Genomic DNA, 17,115 nt, shown 5'->3' with positions numbered 1-17,115 from the left:
TGCAAAAAAAAAAAAAAAAGTAAATATGAATGTGAATATACTTCAGAGATATTTTATTCCTAAGAATTTCTAGGGCTGCCAATAATTGTGGCCAACAATTAAAAAAACATTTTACATTTATTTCATAATGTGAACCCCCCCCCACGAATTGACATTTGACATTATCGACCGATAGTGGATTTTACCAATAACAATAACTGATAATAACCGATTAATATTTTAACAATATTTTCATTGTCAAAAATCTAATATTGTGTATCACTACTCAGCCTCATGTCTTTCCAAACCCATAAGTGTTTTGTTCATGTTCTGAATACAAATAAATATATTTGTAATATTCTCTTATCATTTTGAAAGTCAAAAAATTTCATAAACATTATTCAATGTGTATACAGAAGCTCAACCATGCTAGCTTGACAAACAAACCTCATTGGTGCTCATGTCAAGCATGCTTTTGAGTTTACGCTTACCATATGATGTGCTCCATGTATGCACATTGCTCAGTGTTTATATCTCAGTCATTTCTCTTTTATTCTTAATCCGTGAGTGTGAAAGGCATCCAACAGAAGACAGCTAAATTTCAGCAAAAACGGTAGATCGAAATCAAGATGTTTAAAATTAGCTAATATGATTACGGCTCACATTAGTTGTGGCAGTGTTTTGACAACCTTTATTTCTGTCCAGATGCCTAAATGTTTTCACTGAAATATTGTATTGATGACTGAAGAGTCAAATCACTCCATAAAGTCTTCCCCAGCACATCCCAAAGTATTTGAGTGCAGTTAAAGTGAGGAATCTGTGGTGCCCAGTTCATGTGTAGAAATGATTCCTTGTGCTTCCTGAACCACTCTTTAACAATTTGAGCCAGATGAATTTTAGCATTGTTGTTCTGTAATATGCGAGTGTTGTCATGGGATGGTCATTTAGTACATATAAGTACTCCGCTGACTTCATTTTACTGCCACATGACATTGCAGAGGCTAGACTTGACCAATGCTCCTAGAAATTTATTTCTTTTTTTTAATGATTAACTTCACTAACAAGTGACTTTCCTGTGGGACTTTCCTGACCAATGCTCCACAGCCAATTCTTTAGGCTCCCTAGAATTTAATTTTTTTTTTTAAATGATTAACTTCACTAACAAGTGACATTCTTGTGGGCACACATCTGTTTAGTCTCAGTCCTCAGAATGGTGTGGAAGTGCTTTTAATTTCACTATTAAACATAGCTGTTAATGATAATTAACTTTTTATTATTATTTTTTATTTATTTTTTATTTGTTTTAATGAAACTTCAAGTGTTTTGGTGATCTCTAATCATGATCAAGATTTTTTTTGACGTATAGTGAACAAAAAGTCGATTCACTTTCTAGGTTTTAATAATGCATTGACCAGTTCTTTACCCAATTCCAGTGATCTCACTAGTTGATGCAGACCATTATTTTTGCCCCTTCTGAAATCCAGTAACATCACAACCACGGGATTACGTCTTCTGACAAGAATCATTTTCTAAAAGTTCTAGAAGTTTCTAATTTTGTTTTACAGTGTTTAATTGCTGTGGATGACATCGTCTGGTGATAGTCAGTGTTACCTGTCTGTGCGTGTGCATTTGTGAGGGTCAATTTATCATTCTTCTTATTTTCTCCCCTCCAGACAATGCTATTTGGATACTAAGGGGGAAAAACAAACTTAAGGAAAATCCTTTGTAAATATTGAAAGGAAATATTGAAAATATCTTCATTTGTGTTCTGAAGATAAACGGATTGACATGAGGGTGAATAAATGATGACAGAATTTCCAATTTTGTGTGAACTAATCCTTTAAAATGTATCTATTGAATGAACTAATGGCATCTGATATGATTCCTTGCTATCTCTTAACCAGCATTCTTTATTTATTTATTTATTTTTCAATTATGTTTTAGTATTCAGCTAAAGGTGTTTGTGCCGGACATTGGATTGCTATTTTAGTAGAGCATGTGTTCTCTAACTTGGCAGTTGCAACAATTACACCGCTTTCTTCTTAATCCAGGTCATTCATTCTTCTAACTTCTGTTTGCCCCTCTTTCAATGCAGATGAGAGATCTAAAGAAGTGGGGCGTAAAAAAGACAGAGGTACTTAGCATGAGTTATGGAGTTAGTAGCATAATAAATTAGCTTCAGTGACACTCAAAAATAATTTGGTCATATTTTACTCACCCTCATGTTGTTCCAAAACCTGCATGACTTTTTTTTCCTGCAGAATACATTATACTTATGTTTGTATATATAAATACATACAAACTGTGTGTGTGTGTGTGTGTGCAGCACATAATGTCTTGCATTAACATGTGCTTTAAAATAAGGGACATCAATTGCACAACAATGCATTTTCATCAGACGCTTGAATGAAAACAATTAGAATCTTTGTTTTTCAAACTGTCACTTAATCAATAAAACAGTACAGGCTTGAACTAAAATTACAGATAAATAATACAGTCATGGCCAAAAGTTTTGGCAGTGACATAAATTTTGTGTTTTGCAAAGTGTTGCTGCTTCAGTATTTGTAGTTTATTTTCCCACATGTTTCTATGGTATACTGAAAAACAGTGATAAGCATATCATAAGTTTTAAATGCTTTTATTGGCAAAAATATAATGAGTCAATATTTACAGTGTTGACCCTTTTTCTTAATAACCTCTGTAATTCGCTCTTGCATGCTGGATATTAGCTTCTGGGCCAAATCCTGACTGATGGTGATCCATTCTTGCTTTATTAGTTCTTAGAGTTGATCACAATTTGTGGGCTTCTGCTTGTCCACTCGCCTTTTGAGGACTGACCATAGGTTCTCTATGGGATTGAGATCCGGGGAGTTGCCTGGCCACGGATCCAAAATTTTAATGTAATAATCTTCGAGCCACTTCTTTATCATTCTTGCTTTGTGAAATGGTGCTCCATCATGCTGGAAAATGCACAGTTCATCACCAAATTTCTCATGGATCGTTGGAAGAAGTCATTCTTGCAGGATGTTTTGATACCATTCTTTATTCATGGCAGTGTTTTGGGGCAGAATTATGAGAGAGCCCACTCCCTTGGTTGAAAAACAACCCCACACATGGTCTCAGGATGCTTCACTGTTTACACAACACAGGACTCATGGTAGCGTTCACCTTTTCTTCTCCGAAAAATCGATTTTCCAGATGTCCCAAACAGTCGGAAGGGAGCTTCATCAGAGAAAAACGTCTTGGCCTCACTGTGCGTGCAGATGCTCTCACACCAACCTGCTGCCATTCCGATGCCGTAGCTGACTCCTCAGGAGGAGACGGTCCTGGCGCTTGCTGGACACTCTGGGACGTCCTGAAGACTTCTTCACTGCAGTCGAACCTCTCTCCTTGAAGTTCTTGATGATCCAGTAAATGGTTTTTCAGGTGCAATATTCTGCATGTGAGGCCATTTTGATGCAACGCGATGGTGGTTGCACGTGTTTCTTTGGAGGTAACCATTGGTAACAAGAACACAATTATTGGAAGCGCTTCTTCCCTCCTTTTATAGCAATCAGTCTGCTCTGACAATCTAATTAGTATGACAGTGCTTTCACCTGACTAGTACTCATTCACACTTTCACGTGCTGCTGATATGATTAATCAATTAATGTTAGCTGGTCATTTTGTGTCAGGATAAAAAAACTGTGAAATTTGTTTTTTTTTGTGAATGAACACCACAACAGCTTAAGCAGAAAACTTTGCTAAACACAAAATGTGTTACTACCAAAACTTTTGACCAAGACTGTATATTATAAAATGCACAAATAAACTGAACATCACAAAATCTTAAATCTAAATGAAAGAACTGAATGTGAATTTTCCTCACTCATGAATTATGAAAGGTAGACAGTTATTCAGTCACCTAAGATAGCTCAGTCATATAATATATGTGTTTGCATGGGACATGAATGATGAGCTTTCTGAGATGTGAATTTTTGTCCCACTCATTCTCAGAACATCCTACCAGGGATATTGGCCGAAAGCTGAAAGCAGCTCTGAAGGAGCAGCTACGAGTTATTCATGAGAAGATTGAAGCCAAAAAGATTGCCAAACTAGCCCTTGCTGAGGTCCATAGTGTTTTGGCTCAAGAGGAAGAGGAGAGACAAGCTGCTCTTGCTGCCAAAAAAGTCAAAGAAGAGGCAGAAGTTAAGCTTCAAGAGGAACGAATACAAAGAGAACAAGAGGAGAAACTAGCCAAGGAGAAAGCAGAGAGAGAAAGAGTGGAACAAGAAAAACTGACCAAAGAAAAAGCAGTAAAAGAAAGGATGGAGAAAGAGAAATCAGAAAAGGAAAGATTGGCTAAAGAAAAAGCAGAAAAAGACAGATTGGCTAAAGAAAAAGCGGAGAAAGAAAAACTGGAGAAAGAGAGGGCAGAAAAAGAAAAAATGGCTAAGGAAAAAGCAGAACAGGAAAGACTGGCCAAAGACAAGGCAGAAAAAGAGAGACTTGCTAAAGAAAAGGCTGAAAAGGAAAAACTGGAGAAAGAGAGTGCAGAAAAAGAACGACTGGCTAAAGAAAAAGCGAAAAAAGAAAGATTGGAGAAAGAGAAAGCAGAGAACGAAAGATTGGCTAAAGAAAAAGCAGAAAAAGAAAGACTTGAGAAAGAAACGGCAGAAAAAGAGAGACTCGCTAAAGGAAAAGCAGAAAAAGATAGATTGGCTAAAGAAAGAGCAGAAAAAGAAAGACTTGAGAAAGAAAAAGCAGAAAAAGAAAGACTGGCTAAAGAAAAAGCGGACAAAGAAAGACTAGAGAAAGAGAAAGCAGAAAAAGAAAGATTGGCCAAAGAAAAGGCAGAAAAAGAGAGACTTGCTAAAGAAAAAGCAGAAAAGGAAAGACTTGAGAAAGAAAAGGCAGAAAAAGAGATACTAGAGAAAGAGAAAGCAGAAAAAGAACGACTGGCTAAAGAAAAAGCGAAAAAAGAAAGATTGGAGAAAGAGAAAGCAGAGAAAGAAAGATTGGCTAAAGAAAAACAAAGAAAGACTAGAGAAAGAGAAAGCAGAAAAAGAAAGATTGGCCAAAGAAAAAGCAGAAAAAGAGAGACTTGCTAAAGAAAAAGCAGAAAAGGAAAGACTTGAGAAAGAAACGGCAGAAAAAGAGATACTAGAGAAAGAGAAAGCAGAAAAAGAAAGATTGGCCAAAGAAAAAGCAGAAAAAGAGAGACTTGCTAAAGAAAAAGCAGAAAAGGAAAGACTTGAGAAAGAAAAGGCAGAAAAAGAGAGACTGGCTAAAGAAAAAGCAGAAAAAGAAATATTGGCTAAAGAAAGAGCAGAAAAAGAAAGACTTGAGAAAGAAAAGGCAGAAAAAGAGAGACTCGCTAAAGAAAAAGCAGAAAAAGAACAATTGGCTAAAGAGATAGCACAAAAAGAAAGACTTGAGAAAGAAAAGGCAGAAAAAGAGAGACTGGCTAAAGAAAGAGCAGAAAAAGAAAGACTTGAGAAAGAAAAGGCAGAAAAAGAGAGACTCGCTAAAGAAAAATCAGAAAAAGAAAGATTGGCTAAAGAGATAGCAGAAAAAGAAAGGCTGGAGAAAGAGAGAGTGGAAAAGGAAAGACTGGCCAAACAAAAGGCAGAAAAGGGAAATCTGGAGAAAGAGAAAGTTGAGAAAGAAAGGCTTAACAAAGTAAAAGAGAGTGCATCAAAGGGGCAAACAGAGAAAGATGTAAAGAAGGAAAGAAAAAATGTGAACAATTACAAAGAAAAAGAGGCCAAATTAAATAAAAAAGCTCATGGACAAAACGTTGATCAATCAGAAAATGAAAAAGAATCAGCTGATGAAAAAAATACCAAAGAAGAGAAAATATCTACTCGTGGTTTACTTAAATCTTCGAAAAAAATATCAAGAAATAATAGTAAACTGCCATAACTGTGAGATTTGATTTAAGAGGTTTGGAAATAAAAACTCCTAAGGCATTTACTAGGAACAGCCCTGCATAGTAAATAACTAAAAATACAACACATTTTTTTCAGTAGTGTGACAATATTCAGCTGTTCAAAACGCTAACAAGCTACTTTTTTCAAACAAGTAGTGGTGTAGTGTAACAAAACACTACATTGCTGTTGGTACCATGGCACAGCTGAGTGAAGGAGGTAATAACCCAACTGTCAACTCACTGTGTTGGGAAGTGTATTGGTTCGCTTGGATGTTTCATGTAAATAAACATGATTTCTTAGATCCAACAAGCCAGTGTTTTTAAGCCCTGTTCCTGGAGCCCTCTCCAACCAGTCACATTTTGCATTTCTCTTTAATCAAACACACCTGATTCAGGTCATCATTCAGGTCTCAGTAGAAGACACCAAGATCTGAAATGGGACACATTCAAAATGTGTAGTGTTGGGGGACTCCAGGAACAGAGTTGAAAACCTCTGCAATAAGTGATTTAGCCTGCACAGAAGTCCAGACTGCATTTTAAAAATATTTAGTGAGTTATATACATTAGTGTGTTTTAATAATTTTACTCTGTTAATATTTATTATACAATTTTTTCGTGCCAGATAAAAACTGCTCTAGTTGCGAAATTAAATATCAATTAAAAGTTATGTATTTATAAAGTGTATACTCTTAGCTTCAGTTTAGTAAGCAGCTCTTTGTTTGTAGCTTGTACTGTACAGAACTACTTTTTTTAAGGATATCTTGATTATACACTAATTAGGGCTCCTTTACACATGGCATTAATCTGTTTTCGGGGATCGAATGACAATTGTGACCTTATTAAAAGCCAAGTGAAGTAAATACACCCAAGTTACATTATCAGATAGTGATCGGATCTCTCAAACCACAAAAGTTTGGTGGTGGTCTGGTTTAGGGTTGACTTTTGACCCCTTTGAATGAACGTGTAAATGCGCATTTTCCTTATCTGTTTTCTTAACCAGTATAGAGAGCAATGAGTCCCAGATGCCCATTCCCAGAGAGTACAATGATCTTGCAGGCGACTTCAGTAAGGAAAAAAGTAGCTATACATACAATTCACTGCGGTTTTGAACTAAAACACTAATACACCAGTAAAAACAGTAAAACACCAAGAACGTTTATTCTTATGAATTATGATTACAGGGCAGTTGATTAATACATAATTATTTTCACGTGGTTCCTTGTACAATACTGTCGATACTATCAGTATTAACCGATATGGATTCTTTTGATGGCCAATGCTGATACCTTAGAGAGCAAGGTGGCCGATGGCCCATAGACAGCAAGGTAACTACCACGTTCAAGGTCCAGAAAAGTACCAAGATGATCGACAAAGTAGTCCGTGTGACATCAGTGGTTCAACTGTAAAGTTACGAAGCTACGAGAATACTTTTTTGCGCAAAGAAAACAAAAATAACGACTTTATTCCACATTTTCGTCTCTACTGCGTCACTTGTGGACGCGTGTTCACGAGTACCAGAGCACTCCACAATGCAAGAGCAATGGTGAGCTACTAAGCAAGTTTACTACATCAGGAAAACAATACATATTCATGTGATGCAAACATGAAAATGTATTTGTTCGGCCGATATTATAACCAACATATAACTCTATTTAAAGGGTTAGTTCACCCAAAAATTTAAATTCTGTCATTAATTACTCACCCTCGTGTTGTTCCAAACCTGTAAGACCTTTGTTCATCTACCATGACGCGAGCGTGTGGCAGCGCTGACCCAGATCCGGCGTAATGACGTCATCACGCCGGATCTGGGTCAGCGCCGGCGCCGCCACACGCTCGTGTTGGCACGTTCATCTGTTTTGGAGATAATCGAACACTGTACAATTTCCTGTTATTTAAAAAAAAAAAAATCTGATCACACTGGAAACCGGAATGAAGGCATAAATGCAGTCAAGCTAAACAATATTCAGATACTATGTGTATACAGAACAAGTTAATGCCAGGTGTAAACTTGACTTGGGAGCCTCAATGACTGCTCACAAAATCACATAACAAAAAAGGGGTTATATAATGGTGCTGCTAACTCAAATCCATTTAGTGACTTGAAATGCAGTAATAATTAGAAGTTTTGAAATTGCACTTCAATCTGAAAGATCATTATATTTCAGTCTTTGTTTTTCATTTGCAACATGGCATATGTCACAACACGGTGGTGTGTACAGATGTGCCTGAATTTGTTCATATAGTAAACTGTGACATTGATTGTAGCGATTTTTGAATGAGCAGATGAGTGAGTGGTTTTAAACATTGTATGTACATGAATGTGTAAAACACTTTCATTTCATAACGAACATGAGCAGATTTTTTTTTCAACTCTATTCACACTGACAGTTGTTTTCACTTCTTGTTGAAGAAAGCCTCTTGCTGGCACTTAAATAATTACTATGACATTCAGTGTAGATATACTGTACAGACTGATCCAATTTCATCTGATTACTTGCAAAATGAGTGCAGACAGTCTGTCCAAAAGGGTCATATTTGAAAAACAAATTATACTTGGGTGCAGTGTGAACAAAAGTGCAAAACATATCAGGTTATGAGTGCTGATTAAGCATCAGTTCTGCTTTTTCTGAGCCAGTGAAAGAGCTTATGAAGAAATAATATGCTCTCCAAGTTCAGGAAGTGAAGCTATGCAGCTACAATGAGGATCAAGTTTTTAACATTTGCTTATATTTATACAGCAGCTGTTAGACTAGTGTATGTCTAACCTACTGTCTTTAAACTTTTTTTTTATTATTTGAAACAAAATGTTCAGACCAGACAGTGTCTGCAAAATTATATAAATATATATTTTAACTGATAGTTGCTTTATGTACGTGTTTACATTTTGGGTTAATTTTGTCTAGTATTAGTGATCTTATCAGTTCTTTGATGGATAACCAATGTATTATTGTATGAAACATTTTTTTTTTTGTGTGTGTGTGAAACATTTTAAGGTTTAATTATGTTAATCATATAACAATAATTATATAGTAGAATGTTGTTAGTGTGTTGAAGTTGAAGTGTTTCTTTACCACTAGTGCTACCAAACAGACAAAAGTAATGTTTCTAGATAGGTTTCTGAAAAATAAATAAAAATATAAATATTAAAAAGCCTTCTGAGCAATTGTCCCATCTGCCATTACTCAAACTAGTTGTGTTACGTGTCTGACTGTTTCAACAAACCGCAATGCTTTTCAACATGCGAAAGACCATATCTTATTGTGCATATTTGACTAGGATAAGACAAAGTACTTTTTTAAAAGTGATGTAATTTTTATTTGCTAATATATTCATTGAAATGGTTTATCAAATATGTTCACTGAAACTAAAGTGTGTAGTTACATGTTCTAAAAATGTATCTAGGTAAGTGCCTCAGTCCCTCCCACCCTTATTTAAATTATACTTGGTCTGGTTAATACATTGTGTGTGCATTGATAAGTTTATTTGTATTCTTATTGACCCAAGATGAATATTAATTTTATTTGTATGTTGCATGATAGCAATACTCTAATTTTCTATGGTACTTTTTGTAGAATTCCATTGCAGAAAAAAACTGTCCTTGTGAGGTTGTTTTTTTTCTTCTCCTGATGGGATTGTGTCTGATTTTACTCAACATTCATACAGGTCTGACTGAGAAGCCTGTTACAGTGGCATCAACCGAGAACCCCTTAGGAGAAAGAGGTAAGGAAACGGTAGAAGCATTTCCTCATGCCATGACAGACTAGGGTTCCATGGTATACCGGTGCTGGCCAAGCCTCAAAATACTGGCGATGCCACAGTATTTTCCAAACTATAGTACTGTGATGAACAGTTGTATTCTCATATTTGTTATTGTTGTACTCTGTGACAAAAATAGCTGGTGCTCAAAATGACCAACATCGTTTAACTCTGTATCTTGCACCAAATCAAAAAATAAATCAATAAAGTATAAAACTGTTCAGAAGTTGCAATCAAAAATATCAATTTTTCATATATTTTTACCAGTAGTTGGTGCTGTGACTTTGCAAGTATCTAGCTGCAGGCAGTAAATATCAAGGTCCAAGCACCAGTGGCTCATGTAGACGGTATGGATATGGTGACACAATAGCCATGTCTCTTTTCAAATATGATTCTTTAATATCTCTTTAAGTATTATTATTATGAAGTGTTATTCTATGTATTATGTAAAAAGAAACAGATAACATGGTCTATTTGTTTTAATTAGACAGAAATACATTTAGTTGTGTCTGGCAACTAGACAAATGCATTTTTCTGTCATTAGGACAGGGTTTCTCACATCTTTCCCTCAAGGTCCCCGGCAGGGACGTGCACAGACATTTTGAGGGGCAGGGGCTCTAGTGGAAAAAAGGGCACTTCTCATATTTATTTACTTTTTTTTTTCTAATCAAAACGTTAAATATATTAGGGGTGTGCGATATTGACAAAAAAATATATCTCAATATTTTCTGGGATTTTATCGATGACGATAATTAGATGATATCTTGCTGAGTGTGTTATTGTGCTGATATCTTAAGGACAACCGTGGACAGCTGACTCCTAAAGTTTTTGATATTCTGCATATTCTGTGTGATGATCAGTTCACAGCAGTGATAGAAATTAATCTTTTCCAATAAGTTTAAATCGATTTTTACCTTTTATGGGCATTTTTACCGTTATAAAGCCATTTCTAAAGTGTGCATCATCTTTTCAGTCAAATTCTTAAAGGGGTCATATGATGCGATTTAAAGTTTTCGCTGTTACCAAGCAAATTAAATCAGTATTGACAAAAAGTAATCTTTGCAATGCAGAGAAAACACAGAAGCTGCATTAGAAGGGGCATTTAGATGCATTTACACACTGTTTAATGCAGGACATTAATGTTTTAACCTGTAGTTACAAATGCATTAATACTGTTTTGATATTTTAAACATAAAACGTTGAATACTGATATTTGAAATTATATTAAATAAATATAAAAGTCCCCGGTCCTGGAGAGTTTAGCTCCAACTTTAACCAAATAAACCTGAACAAGCTAGGTCTTCAGGGGATTACTAGAAAGTGACAGGCAGATCGGTTAGATCAATGATGTAGCAAAAATCTACAGGAAAGCGGACCTTGAGGGCCAGAGTTGAGAAAATGTAAGTAATATTTAATTACCTAAAGCCTTCACGATCACAGTTTTTTTTTTTTTGCAAATAAGTTGTATTAAACAATATTAAACTAATGAATGATTTGTATGTATTGGTTAATTAAAGTCAATCTATTGAACCATTGGCACAGATTTTAATCTCTGAGACCTTAAAGGATTTCTAATTTTCTGACAGTATTAGTATTATGGCCTTCATTTCTGCTGTTTTCTTTGGTAGAAATGCTAGAATTTATTTATTTATGTATTTATTACAAAAATACAGTATAAATTGCTGTTAGCCCCCCGAAGCATTAGAAATTCCTTAAATTTTGGCATGTTTCCTCAGTGTTGACCATGTGTTCCAAGATAAGTTTGGACATTGCATTCACAAGATATAAGACAATTAGTCATTATGCGCCATCCAAAAATATATTGGCCCATATCTTCACAAATAATAATCCTTCTGTTAACTTTTATAAGTGCCTCAATATGGTAAATGCCTGATTTTGTGTGACTCAAATAAACGGCCTAGGGTGAGTTTGAAAAAGTAGGTTAATGTAAAAAGTAGGTAACTTGAAATGACGGAAAAAAAAAAAATATATATATATATATATATATATTTTGGGGGGAATATGCATGATCAACTGATTCAAAGGAGAAACTAAATTTGACCTTTATGGTTCCAGAGTTATTGGATGTCTTATTCTTATTTACAGTGCCACCTTGTGGCTGATTTGCACCAAATTTAATACACAGCTTAATCTAGAATCCTTCTGCATATGTACCAAATATCATCAGTCAGCCATTCAGATATGACTTAATAAGCTGCTGAAGTTTGATTGGCTCCTGGTGGACAGTTTTTTTTTTGTTTTTTTTAAATGCAAGTGATATTTAGTTACAATCTCCTCCAAAGACACCACATAGCCATTTTCAGCTTGAATGATCATACAGCTCGTTTGTTACGAGCATTTTTGTTGTTGATGTAGCACCCCCTGTTGGCATAGTTTAATGTGACTTGGTGCATGTACTCAGAATGTCTGTCTATCTTTTTTTTTTTTTTTTGCATTTTAGCTTTAAAAGATTCATATTGATACAGAGCAGGGTTGCATGTATATAGTCTCAGATACTTGTGTTTCTGAGAAAAACTGCATTATATAAAACTACGTCTGTAAAATCTTTGTGATTTTTGTTTTCAAATTTTGCACAAACATCTCAAGTCTAATAAGTCCACTGCTTTTTGTTCAAATCAACCTTTGTTCAAGTTATATTAGAGCATATGTTACAACGTCCCACAAAGAAGGTGAATACCAATTTTCAACTGCACTGATCATATGGTTAATGCTTTAGTAATGACTTCCGGTTGTAGCACCCCCTATAGGAGTCATTTTTATGCGTCTATATGTTTCAAGTTTTATAAAGTTTGGATGTTGCCAGGAGAAGATAAAGGTCAGTTCGTGAAAAAAATAAAACATCTAGACTAATTAATTCCTATATATATTTACCAAATCAAATATGATGGAAAAGGCAGAAATGAAACTGGAAATGAAGACAGAATTTTAATTTTGTTTCTAGCCCTTAGGGTTCTTGAGTATCTTAATGTGCATGAATATAATGCAGTATTTTGCAAAGTTTGTAACAACTATTAACTATTTATTTTGTTAAATGAAATTATGTTCAGTGCTAGTTTGAATTCTGCATTAGTCTTCAAATCTCTAATGTCTGTAGTTGTTCTATAGTATGTTTTAAATGTACAGAAGTGTGAATGATGTTTTTTCTTTCTTTCTTTCTTTTAATTTTGTTGTAATTTGTGGCATTTCAGACTTACGTGCAGAATCTCTACCTGGTGAAAACAAAGGTAAGAGAAATATTTTACTAAAATACTTATGCATAATTTATGTAATGTGTACTTTTTTATTATATTTATAAGCTAAAGTACACTATATGTGTCCTGAAAAGAATCCCCATCACACTCTCCACATGGGTCTGCATCCGATGCTGAACCTTCATTAGAGTTCAAAACAGAGGAATCAAGACCTGCAAACCAAATTTCACAAGAGTTGCCACCTGCAACTCAACCTGTGCCTACATCAGTCTCCACACCTGAATCAATTACTGAGACAACAGAATTCAAAGAAGAACCCTCAGTAGAGTCCAAAGAAGAAAAAGAAGGTATGTTGAGCTTGCTTTTAATACTGTTCTGTTTAAACAAACAGAACAATGTTCTGATAGCCCCACACAACCACAGCCAGCACACTTTTTGGGGGAAATCAACCTATTTTTTGTTTCTGCTTATGTATATTTATTTATTTATTTATTCATTTATTTTTTTAATTAGTCTGCTTTGAAATAGATACTTGTTGTGAAAAGCACTATACAAATAAACAAATATTACACACTTCGTCTTTGATTTATTAAGTTCTTTTAAAGGGGTCATATGATGTTGCTAAAAAGAACATTATTTTGTGTATTTAGTGTAATGAAATGTGTTTATGCAGTTTAAGGTAAAAAAAAAACATTATTTTCCACATACTGTACATTATTGTTTCTCCTCTATGCCCCGCCTTTCTGAAACGCGTCGATTTTTACAATGCTCATCGGTCTGAAAAGCGAGGTGTGCTCTGATTGGCCAGCTATCCAGTGCGTTGTAATTGGCCGAATACCTCAAGCGTGTGACGGAAATGTTACGCCCCTTACCATACTGTGATGCCATGTCCTGGCGCGACGAGACAAAAACATTAAAACCCATTATAAACAAGGCATTTGTTGCATCCAGTGGGGACATAATTACGGATTATAATGACTTATACTGTCTTTTTACACGTTGCATTGCATAAAACCATGTCTGCATCTGTGATCGGAGAAATTACAAACAACAAGCGCTACTCTACACTGATCAGCGCCGCTGCTCCCCCGACTACAATGTCCAGCAAAACATCAGAATAATCGAAAACCGGTGAAATATCGGGTGGTGTGTACTTCCGAATGTCCAGCAATTCGTCTCTGGTGAAACTGATTGCAGGGATATAACTAAAGACAGGACAAACTAACAAAAACATAAAAACAACTGCGGAGCACGCCACGGAGGCAACCATCAGCGTTGGCGCCATCGCGAATATCAGACTGTGAATATCAGAGTGTGAGTCAGCATTATTTGTCAGAACAGCCGGCATTGTAGTGTACTCTCCCAGGATCAGGAAACAGCCCTCCATAAAATGTGCTGCACACATTTGAATATTTGGGTTGAACTGTTCTGGAACAGTGTTGTAAATACAATTTAACCACTGATTTCTAGTCGTGTCCCCTTTTGGAAGGCCAAACAAAGTATTTTCGCTTTCACAACTTAAATACAATTTAACCACTGATTTCTAGTCGTGTCCCCTTTTGGAAGGCCAAACAAAGTATTTTCGCTTTCACAACGAAATGCACTGCGTCTTCACAACATGGCGGCGGCGGTGGCAGCAACAATAAAGTTACGCCTTCTTTTGCGTGAACATTTTGGTGGTGTTATGCAAATCTTCCCACATCATGACGTAGACATGTGGGGCGTGTTTGAACGAGGCGTTTTAGGAGGGCGTGGACGAGTCTTAACTTTTATAAAGAATATCTATTTGGGTTTGAGACTTTAGTCTTTGCAACTTTAGGGATCTTATCTATTCACGAACAGCTTGTAACACTCCAAAGAGAAAGGGAAACTTGAAATCGCATCATATGACCCCTTTAAGTTACTGTGAGTCTGATGCTGTGGTGAATTCTTTTGCAGCAAAAAAGAAGAAACCAAAACTTCTTAATAAATTTGACAAAATAATCAAATCTGAGATCAGTGCTGCAGAGAAATTACGCAATAAGTTAAAAATCTATACTGTAAAAATGTGTTTTTAGTATATTACCAGAGGAATGAAATGTTTTTGTAAAATTTTGCAGACAGTATTTTTTTTAATTATATATATATTAAAAAAAATCATTTTTTTTTCAGGGAAAATTTAAGGAATCTCTCCGTGCTTTTGAAGCTCTTGTCCAGAAATTCCCACAAAGTCCGAGATGCCGATACGGCAAAGCCCAGGTAACACATAATCATTAAAGTTAACATCATGGTCACTCTCATTATTTGGCTTCAGTAAAAAATCCTTAACAAAATAGTTGTTGTTTTTTTCTGAGATGTGTGGTATGTGTCCAGGCAGAAGATTATTTGGCAGAGAAAATTCAAAGTAATGAGATGCTCCTGAAGGCACTGAACACATACAGAGAAGTAGCCGAGCTCCCAGACGTACCACCTGACCTCATCAAAGCCACATTAAAGAGACGTGCAGAGATACAACAGTTCTTAGGTATACAAGTTAATGTAGCTGTAGAATTATGGTGACTTCTCATTGACTGCTGTAAAATAAAAATAAAAAATTTAATAAAAAAATTAGTAATATTGATGCCCTAGCAAGGACCACTACTTATACTTAAAGGGAAAATTTTTCAGAGCCCTTAACCCTAAATATTAAAGGGTACATCGGATGCCCATTTTCCACAAGTTGGTATGATTCTTTAGAGTCTTCATGAAATGCCTGTAACACACTTTGGTTAAAACTCCTCAATGGCCATGTAAAACAACATCCTTTTTACCTTGTCAAAAACAGCTCTCTTTACATGCATGTCTCTTTAAATTCTAATGAGCTACTGCTCACCCCACCCCTCTCTTCCATTTTTTTGTGTATTCGGTGATGCATTACCATCAAAAACAAAACTAATCCACTGCGTGTCCTCAGTGGCTCTGATGTCGGGAGAAAATGAAGACACTTTGTTCACTTCTACATCCAACTACAAAACACCTGCATTGCTTACAAGACATTGTTGCCGCTACAGCTGCTTGAGCACAGAGAAAATGGCGGACAGCATACAACTGGCTGAGGGTGGAAATATGCTAATATGGGACAGTCCCTCTGCGGTCATGGGCGGTCAAAATGGCTTGATAATTGAGACTGTTTAGGTTTTTTGGGGATAAAAAAGGAGTAAATGGATTTTTAGCATTGTAGGGTGGTTGTGTCCACACACTGCTAAGACACATTTATATGCAAACACCATGTAAAAGTGAATTTTGCATCCGATGTCACCTTTAAACTAAATATTAAACTCAGCCCCATCAGGGCTTGATGCTTACTTTTTTTCTCAAGGACTCTTATTATTTTGAAATGTATGTGCTTTTTGTATTGCTGGCTACTCATTTAAAAAGATGAGGGAGATAAAATATGCACTCTTACAGTCATCTACAACATATTGCAATGTAAACACCATTGGCATAATTCATCAACAGTCCATCATAACCAATTGCGTGGCATAAATGTGCAATATTCATTGATTGTGAACTGCTCTGTGCGTGAGCCTGTAGAACACGCAACAGCGCCATGTTTAGACTTTAAATGTGCAGTGTTCGCATCTATTTCATAAAATTGCAGCCTTTTAAACTTAATCACAGTAGACTGTATCGCAATTCCTGTTTTTCCATCCCAAAATTTAAGACCTCTTAAAAATATTATTAATACATTTGTTATGCTATTTGTGCATTTTATGACCTTTTTATGAATTACATTTTCTTAGACTTTTTAAAGACCCATGGGACTTTATTCACACATATGCTCCTAAACAGGGTTGGGAGGGTTACTTTTAAAATGTATTCCGTTACAGTTACAAATTACTTCATTTAAAAAGTATTCAGTAATTTAATCCAAGTACCACAATATAAAAGTAATGTAATCTGATTACTTTTGGATTACTTCAAGTTACATATGTAAATAAGTCAAAAAAGCAATATCTAAGTACATTTATTTAACTATGACTTTCAAATTAAAATTAATAAAAACTACAGTAAAAACTATTTGAAACTATTAAAAATTGTGTCTTGTTTCACCATCTAGATATTATTATTACAGTTTTACAGGTTTTTTTTATTATTATTATTTTATTTCTTTAACATGTACAAGTAAAAATAAATATAGTTTATACACAACATTAAACAATTCACACCATATACATATTAGTCTATTTTAAAATAAGCCTACATGTCGAAATGCATGTGAAATGCTATCTTTCTTTA

The 17,115-nt window shown here is 35.3% G+C and overlaps 2 protein-coding genes across 2 annotated transcripts in view; both read left to right on the top strand.

Moving 5' to 3' along the window:
- The window catches only part of LOC107731610 (calponin homology domain-containing protein DDB_G0272472-like), a 51,323-nt gene extending 44,880 nt beyond the window's left edge, over positions 1–6,443 (top strand). Inside the window, 3 exon segments of the mRNA XM_016542733.1 lie at positions 2,075–2,113; positions 3,976–4,990; positions 4,992–6,443. Coding sequence (XP_016398219.1) covers positions 2,075–2,113; positions 3,976–4,990; positions 4,992–5,883 — 1,946 coding nt within the window. The 3' untranslated portion in view covers positions 5,884–6,443.
- LOC107731609 (aspartyl/asparaginyl beta-hydroxylase-like) overlaps positions 6,086–17,115 on the top strand; it is a 33,640-nt gene continuing 22,610 nt past the window's right edge. The window contains exons 1-8 of the mRNA XM_016542731.1: positions 6,086–6,107; positions 9,554–9,610; positions 9,955–9,993; positions 12,856–12,891; positions 12,993–13,205; positions 14,797–14,882; positions 15,010–15,096; positions 15,211–15,361. Coding sequence (XP_016398217.1) covers positions 6,086–6,107; positions 9,554–9,610; positions 9,955–9,993; positions 12,856–12,891; positions 12,993–13,205; positions 14,797–14,882; positions 15,010–15,096; positions 15,211–15,361 — 691 coding nt within the window. The remainder of the gene's footprint in view (positions 6,108–9,553; positions 9,611–9,954; positions 9,994–12,855; positions 12,892–12,992; positions 13,206–14,796; positions 14,883–15,009; positions 15,097–15,210; positions 15,362–17,115) is intronic.

The sequence above is a fragment of the Sinocyclocheilus rhinocerous genome, unplaced genomic scaffold (genome assembly GCF_001515625.1).
Source record: "Sinocyclocheilus rhinocerous isolate Xijiao unplaced genomic scaffold, SAMN03320098_v1.1 scaffold4022, whole genome shotgun sequence".
NCBI classification, from domain to species: domain Eukaryota; kingdom Metazoa; phylum Chordata; class Actinopteri; order Cypriniformes; family Cyprinidae; genus Sinocyclocheilus; species Sinocyclocheilus rhinocerous.
Note: the sequence above shows the minus strand (reverse complement) of the source record. Positions and strands in the feature narration are given on the sequence as shown.